Source organism: Centropristis striata, chromosome 11, assembly GCF_030273125.1.
Source record: "Centropristis striata isolate RG_2023a ecotype Rhode Island chromosome 11, C.striata_1.0, whole genome shotgun sequence".
NCBI lineage: Eukaryota > Metazoa > Chordata > Actinopteri > Perciformes > Serranidae > Centropristis > Centropristis striata.
In genome coordinates this window covers 891,491-906,423 of record NC_081527.1, presented here as the reverse complement: position 1 = coordinate 906,423, position 14,933 = coordinate 891,491, and the positions used below count along the sequence as shown (strand labels likewise).

The 14,933-nt window shown below is 36.7% G+C and overlaps 1 protein-coding gene across 4 annotated transcripts in view; it reads left to right on the top strand.

The window, feature by feature from the left end:
- astn1 (astrotactin 1) overlaps positions 1–14,933 on the top strand; it is a 679,871-nt gene that overhangs the window by 394,233 nt on the left and 270,705 nt on the right. For all 4 annotated transcript variants that reach the window (XM_059344320.1, XM_059344318.1, XM_059344319.1 and 1 more), the window contains exon 16: positions 14,074–14,178. In XM_059344320.1, coding sequence (XP_059200303.1) covers positions 14,074–14,178 — 105 coding nt within the window. The remainder of the gene's footprint in view (positions 1–14,073; positions 14,179–14,933) is intronic.

The window sequence follows — 14,933 nt, the reverse complement described above, 5'->3', positions numbered from 1 at the left end:
CTTTTTTTTTGTCTTTTTTTTGTCATTTTGATCCTGCCTCCAGCGGCCCCAAGGTAATGTGAGTTTGAGACCCCTAGTATACAGCGATAGTACTTCATCACCGGCCTGTCGGAAGTCCCCATTACTCAGAAAAAGTCCTGTTTGAGTAGCTGGAGTTGCTGAAATATATTCTGACTGTTATTTATAATGTTTCAGTTCAGTTCAGCTTTTTTATTTCGAACATGTGCGAGTAACACAACAAAGTAAACTCAAAAACAAACAAATCAAATGAGAATAATCAAAACAAAAATAGCAATCGTCAAAACAAAAGCTCTAATATGAAGGCAACATGTCTTTCAGCTTTCAGTTTTTTGTATTTTTTGTGTTTGTGCTTTTTGTGTTTTGTGTCTTTTTCTGGTAATTTTGTGTCCTTTAAGTAATTTAGGTTTTTTCTGTCATTTTGTGTCTTTTTTTTGTAATTTTTTTGTCTTTTTTTTGGTCATTTTGATACTGCCTCCAGCGGCCCCCAGGTAATTTGAGTTTGAGCCCCCTGATTTAGACCCAGATGTGCATGTGCAAGCTGCTGCTTTGTTAACATGCTGATTTTTATAGTGAGAACTTTAAAGATCTGCCTTCACGTTTTATCCGTCTGACTTTAGTGTCTCCATTTATGTTTCCCATCCATGAAGAGAAACATCTCTAAAGCTCACGTTTCCCTTCCTCCTGGTGTCTCCGTCCTCTCTTCCATGCAGTGGTTGCAGGAAACGTGTCTCAGTCACCAGCATTACCCAGAAGCCTCGTGGATGTGAGCAGGGGGGGGGAGTCATGGTGATGTATGGCTGTAATCCCCCGCTGCAGCATGACACGGCTGTCAGTTGCCATAGGAGACGAGATGATTTATATTCTGCAGCTCTGCTGATAGAAGTCCTGTTAATGTTACAGGCCTGATCCTGCATTCTGCTAGAGAAATGCTAACTGATGCACTAATTGGCACAAATGAAGACGGACACCTTTTATATGTCTAATTTGATAGTTTGACATATTATGCAATAATGAAATAATTTTTTATATTTATGGCCACACCCAGGAGAAGACAGGGAGATTATTTATTCACTCCAAGTCATGTTCACTAAGACTCAGTCCTCTATCACCCCATGCTCTATGTATAATTCATTATAATTAAAATAATTTATCTGTTAACCCTTTAATGGACAACATGATCTAAAGTGTCCCGACTCAGTTTTTATATTCTTTATCTTTGCAATTAATTAATTCCATCATTCAGTATTGCAGGTTTTCCTGAAATAACTTGTTTTTGATCATCATACATGCTAATATTTTGTTTTCATTTCTTACTTTTTGAATAAAACCCTTTTTTTATCACTACTCTTCTAATGCACAAGGTGAATTCTGACCCATGTTGTGCATTAGAAGGTGTTTATATATTTATCAATTTAAAACCTGACAAAGAAGACACAAATATTAACTATCCTAGTTTGTTAAATTGGTGTCTTTCCAATGGAAATTATTATTTGGTGGCTCAAATGTTAAAATATGTGATTTTCCTATGTAATCTGGTGGTTCTAACCACTCTTTTAAAGTTAAACCTTCAAAATAAGACAAACATAGTTACACATATACTCACATTGTTCATTTAGTGAATCACTTTTTGTATCACTACGCTTCTAATACACAAGGTCATTTTAGACCCATGTGTGTAAACTTGATGTAAAAAAAAAAGATGTAAAAAAGATGTAAAACTACCCCAAAAATATGTAAAATTATCCAAAAAATATGTAAAATTACCCAAAAAATATGTAAAATTATCAAAAAAATATGTAAAATTACCAAAAATAATTTTAAGTACCCCAAAAAATATGTAAAATTATCCCAAAAATTTGTAAAATTATCCCAAAAATATATAAAAAATTGCCAAAAATATTTTAAATACCCCCAAAAATATGTAAAATTACCAAAAATATTTTAAATACCCCAAAAAATATGTAAAATGACCCAAAAATATGTAAAATCACCAAAAAAAAAAACAGCAGTGGAAGCCTCCTATCTCTCCGTTGTAATAATACAAAAACTACTTTTGTTCATAAAGTATGAAAGGACAAATGGATGTAATGAACTGTTGTAGTAAAAAAAAAAGATATTCAAACACACAGCAGCATGAAATAACATGGAGAATGAATGCGGGTTATTTTTTAACCATGTTGTGCATCATAAGGTTTTTATATGTTTTTCATCAAAGGGTTTATTGTTTATTGTTAAAAAGATCCCCATTAGCTGTCACCAAAAGTGGGAGGAGCTAGTCTTCCTGGGGTCCACAAGACAAAACAAAAATCATTTAACAATTAAACATTGTAGACATTATTATATACGTCATCAGAAATCATTCCGAATAAGTTATTACATTCATATCTATTACTTTAATTCTCACTTTCATACAGTAAATATGTTAATTCACTACTCACAAATGTAAATAGTGCATTCTCAAGTAATAATTAAAAGATACTTTACTATTCAGTTCACGTATATTCAGTGGGCAATTATTCCAATAACTGATAGCACGATAAATAACTGTTCTCTTTAAGGCATTTGATTTTGGACATGGTAACATCATGTGACCACCATTAGCTGATCTTGTCACATAAGAATGAACCTGATCACATCTGACAATTTGGTTATATAAGAAAACAGGTTGAAAAGAATAGACAGTGTTTCTAAAATTTTTGTTGTATTGCAATTGGGTTAAAAAGAGTCTGATTGGTGCTTTAACAGTCACCTGTGTGAGAACAGCGTTGCCGTGCATGATGAATGTTTCCATATGTTGTTGTTTATCTGCCACTGACTATTTGCAGCCAGAGATAAGAGGACAGGCCGCTGGTCAGTGGAGCAGGAAGCGTCCAGAGCGTCTGATAGAGCGAGCTGAGCATCAGGATGAAAAACAGTCGTACATGGGTGACTTGTTCAGGCAGAGGAGATGGCCTTTATTGATCTGAGCAGGAGATAGCATGTGTACATGGAGCTAAATCAATGCACTGCGCTTTAAAAGAACCCTCGCAGAACACTTCAGTATAACAATATTAGCATGGTGAAAGTGTTTTAGGCAGCATGTTGAATCCTCCAGATGAGAAGGATCTGCAGTGACGGACAAATTGTGCAGAACAAACAGCTGAACTCCAGCCAGCTGGTAAAATTGGTACATCAATGGCCCAGTTGTCTCTGCATCACCTACAGTCGCTTCGTCCTCTGTGAATGCACCTCTTGACAATTCCAATGCTAAAACTGAGAATGGCCCTTGCTTCATTGCACCTGACAGCGTTGTAGTCAAGTCACCAAAGAAGAAGAGCCAGAGTCAAGTCTGAGTCGAGTCAGCAGTACCTGAGACAGGGCTGGAACTCCAGGACTCTGGAACCCTGGAGGGTTAGGTTTAATGGGGCGAAAAGGGGTCAGGGTTAGGTTTAAAGGGGTTAGGGTAAGGTTTAAAGGGGAGAAAGAGGTTAGGGTTAGGTTTAAAGAGGTTAGGGTTAGGTTTAACAGGGAGGAAGGGGTTAGGGTTAGGTTTAAAGGGGAGAAAGGGGTCAGGGTTAGGTTTAAAGGGGAGAAAGGGGTTAGGGTTAGGTTTAAAGGGTAGAAAGGTTTAAAGGGGAGAAAGGTTCAAAGGGGAGAAAGGGGTCAGGGTTAGGTTTAAAGGGGAGAAAGGTTTAAAGGGGAGAAAGGGGTCAGGGTTAGGTTTAAAGGGGAGAAAGGTTTAAAGGGGAGAAAGGGGTCAGGGTTAGGTTTAAAGGGTAGAAAGGTTTAAAGGGGAGAAAGGTTCAAAGGGGAGAAAGGGGTCAGGGTTAGGTTTAAAGGGGAGAAAGGTTTAAAGGGGAGAAAGGGGTCAGGGTTAGGTTTAAAGGGGAGAAAGGTTTAAAGGGGAGAAAGGTTTAAAGGGGAGAAAGGTTTAAAGGGGAGAAAGGCTTAAAGGGGAGAAAGGGGATAAAGGGGTTAGGGTTAGGCTTAAAGGGGATAAAGGGGTTAAGGTTAGGTTTAAAGGGGATAAAGGGGTTAGGGTTAGGCTTAAAGGGGATAAAGGGGTTAGGGTTAGGCTTAAAGGGGAGACAGGGGTTAGGGTTAGGCTTAAAGGGGATAAAGGGGTTAAGGTTAGGTTTAAAGGGGATAAAGGGGTTAGGGTTAGGCTTAAAGGGGATAAAGGGGTTAGGGTTAGGTTTAAAGGGGAGAAAGGGGTTAGGGTTAGGTTTAAAGGGGATAAAGGGGTAAGGGTTAGGCTTAAAGGGGAGAAAGGGTTTAAGGTTAGGTTTAAAGGGGATAAAGGGGTTAGGGTTAGGTTTAAAGGGGAGAAAGGGGTTAGGGTTAGGTTTAAAGGGGATAAAGGGGTTAAGGTTAGGTTTAAAGGGGATAAAGGGGTTAAGGTTAGGTTTAAAGGGGAGAAAGGGGTTAGGGTTAGGTTTAAAGGGGATAAAGGGGTTAAGGTTAGGTTTAAAGGGGATAAAGGGGTTAAGGTTAGGTTTAAAGGGGATAAAGGGGTTAGGGTTAGGCTTAAAGGGGAGAAAGGGGTTAGGGTTAGGTTTAAAGGGGATAAAGGGGTAAGGGTTAGGCTTAAAGGGGAGAAAGGGGATAAAGGGGTTAGGGTTAGGCTTAAAGGGGAGAAAGGGTTTAAGGTTAGGTTTAAAGGGGATAAAGGGGTTAGGGTTAGGTTTAAAGGGGAGAAAGGGGTTAGGGTTAGGTTTAAAGGGGATAAAGGGGTTAAGGTTAGGTTTAAAGGGGATAAAGGGGTTAAGGTTAGGTTTAAAGGGGATAAAGGGGTTAGGGTTAGGTTTAAAGGGGATAAAGGGGTTAGGGTTAGGCTTAAAGGGGAGAAAGGGGTTAGGGTTAGGTTTAAAGGGGATAAAGGGGTTAAGGTTAGGTTTAAAGGGGATAAAGGGGTTAGGGTTAGGTTTAAAGGGGATAAAGGGGTTAGGGTTAGGTTTAAAGGGGAGAAAGGGGTTAGGGTTAGGCTTAAAGGGGATAAAGGGGTTAAGGTTAGGTTTAAAGGGGATAAAGGGGTTAGGGTTAGGTTTAAAGGGGATAAAGGGGTTAGGGTTAGGCTTAAAGGGGTTAGGGTTAGGTGAATATCATGCAATTAATCTTATTTCCATATTTATCTGTTTTTTGGCCTGGTTGTGTAACACTTTATTCTGAAAACTGAAAACCGCACGCAGACACAACAAATACATTTTCGGCACGACACAATTTAATTATTTCACGTGGAGAGTTTTATACTGAAAATAGTGATAAAGAACGACAGTAAAGTGTTTATCCTTCATGTCAGCTCGCTCTGGGCAGTTTAACGGAATTTACCATAAATATCACAATACCACAATTATTATTATATAGTGACGGCTGGTTCGACTACAGAGAAGCGAATGACGGCTCACTTGACCAACAGTCAAACTTCTGGGTCACATAAACCAGACCAATTAAATATTAAAATCAAATTCAGTCCTGGTGCCCGTTTTTCCATTTCATTTATTTTTTTATCTGAGCCTAAGATTAAAATATGAAAAAACAAGCATTTTGTTCGTTTTTGGTGTTATAATCAAAAACAAATAACAAAATAACCAGTCAATTTTTCATTAATTGATTTTTGATTGCCAATTGAAAATGGAAAGAACAAATGATACACGGATTCATATCAACCAAAAAGGTTTATGGATGAAAAAAGTTGACAAAGACGAAAACGAAGGACACTTTAACTATAATTTTAGTTCGTTTTAGTTCAGGGGTCTCAAACTCAAATTACCTGGGGGCCACTGGAGGCAAAAAAAGACACAAAATTACAGAAAAAAACGAAAAGACACAAAATGACCAAAAAAGACACAAAATTATTTTTAAAAAGACACAAAATGATTTAAAAAAAGACACAAAATTACCAAAAAAGACACAAAATTATTAAAAAAGACACAATTATTTAAAAAAAGACGCAAAATTATTTAAAAAACACACAAAATTACCAAAACAAGACACATAATTACCAAAAAACCCCAAATTACAAAAAAAGACACAAAATTGTTTTCAAAAAAGACACAAAACTATTTAAAAAAGACACAAAATTACCAAAAATAAGTAATTAAAGGGACCTTCCACACACAACACGGTAAAGTGCCATTAATATAAAACTCACATTAAACTTTCATATCAAGGTGGGGGCCACAAAATATCGTCACGAGGGCCGCAATTGGCCCGCGGGCCGCGAGTTTGAGACCCCTGTTTTAGTTAGTTTTGTAACCACAAAATACAGTTTCAGTTATTTATTTGTATTTTTTTTTAAACTCTTGTTTTTTCAATTCTGGTTTCATCACGAGTCCCAGCAATCTGGCTTCGAGCCCGAGTCCAGGACTCAAGTCTTCCATCCCAGTTCCCTGAAAGTTTGATTAACAAAAGGAACCATAGAGAAATGCTGCATCTGTATTGTTAACGCAGAAGGAATGCTGAAAATCTAACCTAAGAAGGTAAATAACAAAGCTTCATATTCACCTTGACATTTTAAAGAGGTCTAGGCAATCCTTCGTCTCTAACATCATCAGCAAGAATCCCAATAATGCACGTTTCTTTAGTGCCATTGATTGGCTGATCAGTCACCTCTACAGCAACTGCATCCATTCCACGGAGACGTTCAATAAGTGCGCTGACCTCTGGAGTCATAAAACTCGTCACATCCCGCTGCTTTGTCACAGCCCTCGGTGTGTCATATCGACCCATAATTGTGTGTTTGAGACGCAGCGGGCTGTCCATTAAATCAAATGTAAACCCATCTGCAGCAGCTTTAAATGATTAGAGTAATGCAAAGGGTGCAAAGGTCCAGTCAGGGCTGATGGAAGACCAAGTGGAGTGTTATTTCAAGTCAACCTGCGGAACTACATCAAGTCGCCAAGTGTGGAAACAGTCGTGGCCTCGTCTTTTTTTGTGTATTTATTTCTATGGTTTTCGTAACAGAAAAATATATACAAATTAGAGATAGTTGGTGGAGCTACACAGAACAATACATGATTTTTTCAACCTGGTCTCACAGAAATCCGTGAAATAGCCACGGATTTCGCTTAACTCAAAGCTCGTGGAATAGCAACGGAATCGCTCAAATTTCCGTGAAACTGACACAGATTTCGCTACAATGCAAGTTAATGACAGTCATATTTTTCTGGCGAGATCTTCACCACAAAGTGATTATGTACATTCACTGAGTGAATATTTAGAAAATAAAACATATATTTCTCGCTAGAAATGTGATCAAAATCCATTTTTATGCAGAAACTAAGTCAAAATATTTATTTTTTTCACTAAAATTGAGAGAACTGTCCGCCATGTTTTTTGTTCTGACCGCCGGGACCTTGAAAGTCACGTGACTTGGAACAAACCAATAGCCACGGGATATGACTGTCATTAACTTGCATTGTAGCCAAATCCGTGTCAGTTTCACGGAAATTTGAGCGATTCCGTGGCTATTCCACAGATTTTGAGTTAAGCGAAATCCGTGGCTATTTCACGGATTTCTGTGAGACCAGGTTGGATTTTTTTGGCAGTTTTTGACATGAGACAAACAAAACATGGGTATAAAATTAATGGCACAGCAACAGAATAGCACTCATTCAGTTTTTAGACATTAAATCAAGAAAAGGTTGCCAGATTTTAAAAACGATATCCTCTTCAGCAGATATGATGGACCTGATTTTCTCCAAGTGTAAAACATTTCCCAGCTCTTTCAACCACATTTCAAATGTAGGAGCCCTTTCACATTTCCAAGACTGTAAAATTAGCTTTCTGGCTAACAATGTTGAAAGGGAGATAGCCTTATTAGCTTCATAACTACTTTTCACACCATCTGGATTAGTTGTGGCCTGTCTGGAGGATGTGAAAGCCTGGATGGAACCTTAACTTCCTTCATTTTAACACGGAGAAAACAGAGGTGATTGGGTCCTTTGGCAGCTGATGGTTTTAAAATGGACATGGATTTTAAACTAGACCGCCAAATTAGTGTGTTACATCCACAGACCAAACCGAGCCAGCAGATAATAACACAACAATCATAAAATCAACAAAGTCAAAAGTGAAGTGAACAATTATGATTTTTTTTAACAACAACAACAAAAGAAAGACACTCTAAGGTTTGGGGAGGATGGGACAAGTGATTGTGCCAAAAGAAAGTTGAAAGAAATATAACAAAAGAAGCCGATCTAAACTAGCTGTGAAGAAAAACAAACAAAAGGCTGAACTAACTTCTCTACAAAAAGGGCTTTTCAAAACAATGGTGGCTCAACCAATAAACCGAGAGGCAGAAACACACATACAACAGTCCTCAGGCAGCTTTCCAAGGTGAAATATTTTCTTTGAGACAGCAATCCATGCTTTTATTACCTCTCGGTTGGACAACCTGGTCTCACAGGAATCCGTGAAATAGCCACGGATTAGCTAAACTCAAAATCCGTGGAATAGCCACGGAATAACTCAAATTTCCGTGAAACTGACACGGATTTGGCTACAATGCAAGTTAATGCCAGTCATATCCCGTGGCTATTCCAACATACAAAGTGATTATATACATTCACTGAGTGAATATTTAGAAAATAAAACATACATTTCTTGCTAGAAATGTGATCAAAATCCATTTTTATGCAGAAACTAAGTCAAAATATTGATTTTTTTTCACTAAAAATGAGAGAACTGTCCGCCATGTTTTTTGTTCTGACCGCTGGGACCTTGAAAGTCACGTGACTTGGAACAAACCAATAGGAACAAATACCCATGGAATAGCCACGGGATATGACTGTCATTAACTTGCATTGTAGCCAAATCCGTGTCAGTTTCACAGAAATTTGAGTGGCTATTCCACGGATTTTGAGTTTAGCTAATCCGTGGCTATTTCACGGATTCCTGTGAGACCAGGTTCCGGCTGGATTACTGCAATGCACTTTATTTTGGAGTTAGCCAGTCCTCCAGTCTGCTAACTGGAGTACTTTAGAGGGAGCACATTACAGCGATCCTGGCCTCCTCCACTGGCTGCCGGTGAACTTTAAGGTTCATTTTAGGATTATTTTATTTGTTTTAAAGTCTTTAAATGGCCTCGCCCCGCCCTACCCCTCGTGGGATTTATTGACAAGTATCACAAAACACATACAATATTCAAGATACACAAAAACAGGTCCTTGGTTCGAACAGCAGCTCCACAGTTTTCAATATTTCTGTCACTATAATACCTAATGTTGGTGTGTCAGGTCTCTAGCTTTCCTGTTATTGTTCCAAATGGTGCAGTGGGATTTCCTAAATCAGAGCTGCTCTGATCTTAATCCAGCAGGAGTTTCCTGTAAAGAGACTGTGACTGTTGGTCAGATTTCTGTGTGTTTATCAAAACATATTTGATGCATATTTAAACTGCAGTATGTCAGATATTTTAATACATCTTCAAATTAATACACAGCTCCGAGGTCCAGGTGTAACTCAGAGGGGGCGGGGCTTGCCCCATTCGCTGCTCCCAGTCCCGTTGGAACATTTTACCCTCCTCACTGTCTGCTTTTAAAAGTTATCTTAAAACCCATTTTTATTCACTGGCTTTTAACTCAACATGAACCTTTGCTCTGTTTTAGTTGTTTTTTATCTGTTCTTTGTGTTCATCACTCTGTTTTTATTGTTGGTCTGTCCTGCCATGTACAGCACTTTGTATAAACAAAGCAGACCAAAATAAGACACAAAAAGACACAAAATGACAAAAAAAAAGACACAAAATGACAAAAAAGACACAAAATAACTATAAAAAGACACAACAACAGACACAAAATGACCACAAAAGACACAAAAATACACAAAATGACCAAAAAAAAGACACAAAATGAACAAAAAAGACACAAAATGAGAAGACAGAATAACCACAAAAAAAAACCCCACAGAAGACACAAAATGACAAAAAAGACACAAAATAACTAAAAAAGACACAACAGACACAAAATGACCAAAAAAGACACAAAATGACCAAAAAAAGACACAAAATGAACAAAAAAGACACAAAATGAGAAGACAGAATAACCACAAAAAAAAACCCCACAGAAGACACAAAATGACAAAAAAGACACAAAATAACTAAAAAAGACACAACAACAGACACAAAATGACCAAAAAAGACACAAAAAAGACACAAAATGACCAAAAAAAAGACACAAAATGAACGAAAAAGACACAAAATGAGAAGACAGAATAACCACAAAAAAAAACCCCACAGAAGACACAAAATGACAAAAAAGACACAAAATAACTAAAAAAGACACAACAGATACAAAATGACCAAAAAAGACACAAAAAAGACACAAAATTATGTACGAAGACACGAAAAGACATGAAAATGATTCAAAAATGTACAAAATAGCCCAAGACCCCATAGAGTTAAAGGGCCTTATAAATAAAGTTGATTTGATTTTAAACCCAACCCCGTACGTTTACCGACCTGAGACAAGTGGTTGTATCGCCGAAAGTTTCTGTCTCTACAACAGGATTGAACAACTGAATGATGAGTTCCAGCAGACAGAACTGGAGGGCTGGATGTTGATGCTCCGCCTCAGAAAACCAAAAAACCAAGTCAAGAATCTGGGTCTAATCTGGGACTCTGAGTTAGACTTTAACAGCCATGTCAAATCAATTACAAAGTCTGCTTTCTACCATCTTAAAAACATAAAAGGGATTGGGGATTACTGTCTACCCAGGACTTAGAGAAACTAATCCACGCTTTCATTTCCACTAGGTTAGAATACTGAAATGCTCTTTTCACTAAAACACTCTGACAACTTCAGCTCATTCACAATGATGCTGCAGGGTTTACTTCCTGTGTGCAGCATGGAGGGGTATTAGACTTTGTGTTGCCTTTGTGTGCTGTAAGAAATGTGCAATACAAAGTTAAGTTACCATGAGCAATGTTGACACAAATGACCAAAAGAGACACAAAATGAGAAGACAGAATAACCCAAAAAAAACCCACAGAAGACACAAAATGACAAAAAAACACACAATAACTAATAAAGACACAACAACAGACACAAAATGACCAAAAAAAAGACTCAAAAAGACACAAATGACCAAAAAAGACATGAAATGACCAAAAAAGACAAAAAGACACAAATGATCAAAAAAGACACGAAATGACCAAAAAAGACTCAAAAAGACACAAATGACCAATAAAGACATGAAATGACCAAAAAAGACACAAATGATCAAAAAAGACTCGAAATGACCAAAAAAGACACAAAATGACGTACAAAGACACAAAAAAGACACAAAATGACCAAAAAAGACTCAAAAAGACACAAATGACCAATAAAGACATGAAATGACCAAAAAAACCAAAAAGACACAAATGATCAAAAAAGACACGAAATGACGTACAAAGACACAAAAAAGACACAAAATGACGTACAAAGACACAAAAAAGACACAAAATGACCAAAAAAGACTCAAAAAGACACAAATGACCAAAAAAGACATGAAATGACCAAAAAAGACAAAAAGACACAAATGATCAAAAAAGACACGAAATGACCAAAAAAGACTCAAAAAGACACAAATGACCAATAAAGACATGAAATGACCAAAAAAGACACAAATGATCAAAAAAGACTCGAAATGACCAAAAAAGACACAAAATGACCAAAAAAGACTCAAAATGACACAAATGACCAATAAAGACATGAAATGACCAAAAAAAACAAAAAGACACAAATGATCAAAAAAGACACGAAATGACGTACAAAGACACAAAAAAGACACAAAATGACGTACAAAGACACAAAAAAGACACGAAAAGACACAAAATTATGTACAAAGACACAAAAAAGACACAAAATGACCAAAAAAGACTCAAAAAGACACAAATGACCAATAAAGACATGAAATGACCAAAAAAGACAAAAAGACACAAATGATCAAAAAAGACACAAAAAGACACAATGACCAAAAAAGACACAAAATGATGTACAAAGACAAAAAAAAAGACACAAAATGACATACAAAGACACAAAAAAGACACAAAATGACACAAAATGATGTACAAAGACACAAAAAGACATGAGAATGATTCAGAAATGGATAAAATAGCCCTGTAAGACTCCATAGAGTTAATAGGAGCTCTGCCCTGCCTGTTTTACTGATTCAGCCGTCAGTAGAAACCTCTTGAACAAAGTCTCTTACATTCAGCCTCATTGAATTTTTGCTAAGTGTCTTTCTTTCTCTTTCTCCTAACATCATTTTTTGTTGTGTCTGATTGAGTCTGAGGTGTGAAAAACAATTTAATTATTCTACATTATGCGTGAATCCCTTTTCAATGTCAATGAGACATTTTGCATGCAATAAAAGATGAATAATCTTAATTACGGAGGTTTTAGCTTCCTAATGAAGAAGCTATCAGGCCATTGTGTTGTCTCACAGCTTTCTTCATACGTTGATCAGTTCATGAACCCTGAGATTTTCTGTTTTTTATGAGCTGCCACTGTTTATTCCATTCAGACTCATTCTAAATGTATTATATTATTATTCTGGGTGGTTTGTGCATGGTGTGAATGTGATCAGTGTCGGTGTCGTGCAGGAACCTTGTGCTTCAAACAGGAAATGGATGAAAATTGCTTTTAGATTTGACACAATTTTCCTAAGAGGGAAAAGTTGGAGGCATGTGGTTGATATGAAAATATTCATGTTAAATATAAATGTGCTGTATATTCAAGTGAGAGGTTGGCCTTGGCTTTCATCAAATACTGCAGATTTCAGCCCGCCTTTGACTATAAAATCACTTTTTGGGAATAGATTTTATGCTAATGTTGCCATTTCTGGTGTGTTTTTCTGCGCGGCGGGTTCCACTTTGATCCAACACCGGAGACTTCTCTTCTGTCATCTGATATAATATTAATATTTATCAAATATTCTTCCTGATTCTTCAGGTAAAGTAAACAAGAATAAGATGCAGAGCAGCCTTTGATGTAGCAGTGAAGATCTCTTCTGTTTATCACAGGAAATAACACGTTGATAGTGCATTTAGTTTTGTTTTACAGCCTCAGCCAGTTTCATTTACTCTTTGGAGTTTGGGGATATTTCTTTTTATTCTGCCAATATGAATAAACCAGTTAAAAATCTTTACTATGACATGTTGGTATCACTGTTTTCAGCACAACCTCACCTATATGACCTGATTATTTTTACAGTTTGACTTACTGGATCAACATTTTGAACACAAAAAACACACACAAAAAAACAGAAAAACACACATAAAACACGTAAAAACACACACAAAAAAAACAGAAAAAGACACATAAAAACATGCCAAAAACATTCAACATTTTTTTCACAAAAAACACGTAAAAACACACACAAAAAACACATAAAACACACACAAAAAACATGTAAAAACACACACAAAAAACACGTAAAAACACACAAAAAAACACACAGAAACTACAAAGAACACTGGATCAACATTTTGAACACACAAAAAATACAAAAAACACACATAAAACACGTAAAAACACACACAAAAAACAGAAAAACACACAATTACAAAAAACACACGTAAAAACATGCCAAAAACAACATTTTTTTCACAAAAAACACGTAAAAACACACACAAAAAACACATAAAACACACAAAAAACACACACAGAAACTACAAAGAACACTGGATCAACATTTTGAACACACAAAAAATCACAAAAAACATTTAAAAAAACACACATAGAAATTACAAAAAAAACCCACAAAAAACTAACACAAAAGATTGCTTTACAATTTGCTGAATGCACACTAAAAAATTAGAAATATTTCTGCAGAAAAAATTAAATCCTGTTTCTACACTTGGTCAAGGTGTTTTTTTTTATTTTTTTGTTTACCTTTGCTGAAGAAGAGTTGAGGCATTAAATGTGACATGTAAACTTGTGTAAAAGCCAAAACTTTAGAGTTGAGCTGACAGCAGGAAACATGCTGCTGAACGTTTCTACATCATGACGTCATGAAGAAGCTTTCTGTGACTCCAGAGAGTTAATAAGTCCGTATCTCTACTAATAAATGTGCTTGTGTTTGTTGTTGCAGGCATGGTGAACTACAGCGAGGTGTCTGGTTATCCTCTGGTCCAACACTGGAGTCTCCGCTCTGTTCTCTACCACGTCAAACTCAACCAGTGGGTCCTCTCCCAAGGTAAACCACCCAGCGCTGCTGGCTATGCATTATATATATATATATATATATATATATATACATATATATGTGGTTTGTTATTGCTGATAGTTTATTGATGCTGGAGGAGACACTCTGGCTCCCTGTTCTCCACCGTCGGCTATCAATAATTGATCACACTGTAATTAATGTGACACATCAAGGTTAGCAGCTCATCATAACAGCTTGGCGACTTTGTTTAATTTTCATTTTTGATCATCAATGTGATGAACTGTTGTCTTTTCATTTGGCTGGTAAAGTATTCCTGTTTGTGCTTTGAGTTGCTGCAGCTTTACTCAATGTAAAGTGTGTTTTAGACAGAGATGGAGGAAGGACTCAGGTCTGTTAACAATTCAAATTGATTATAAAAATAGTTTGCAAGGAACTCATCCTGGACTGGTTGTGTCCATGTAATTGTGTACGCCATCCTACATATTATATATTATACCACTGTAACTCAAACCTGGTTTTAGTGAATTGGCTTTGTCAGGACTCAGATACAGAGCAGGTGAACTTAGAAGTTTCTTTTTTCAAAGAATGCAGCAGGGTAAAAAAAAGTCCTCACAGAGTGAAAGAAAAGAGCTATGAAACACCTGACTCTGAGTAGAAACAAAGAAAAGTCGCTCTAAAGGAGGATAAACACTGAATCAACCTACACTAAAAACTAAATACAAATATATACACTATGAAAAACTGGATCAGGACCAAAGGGGAAAATAATAAAGACCAGAGGAAAA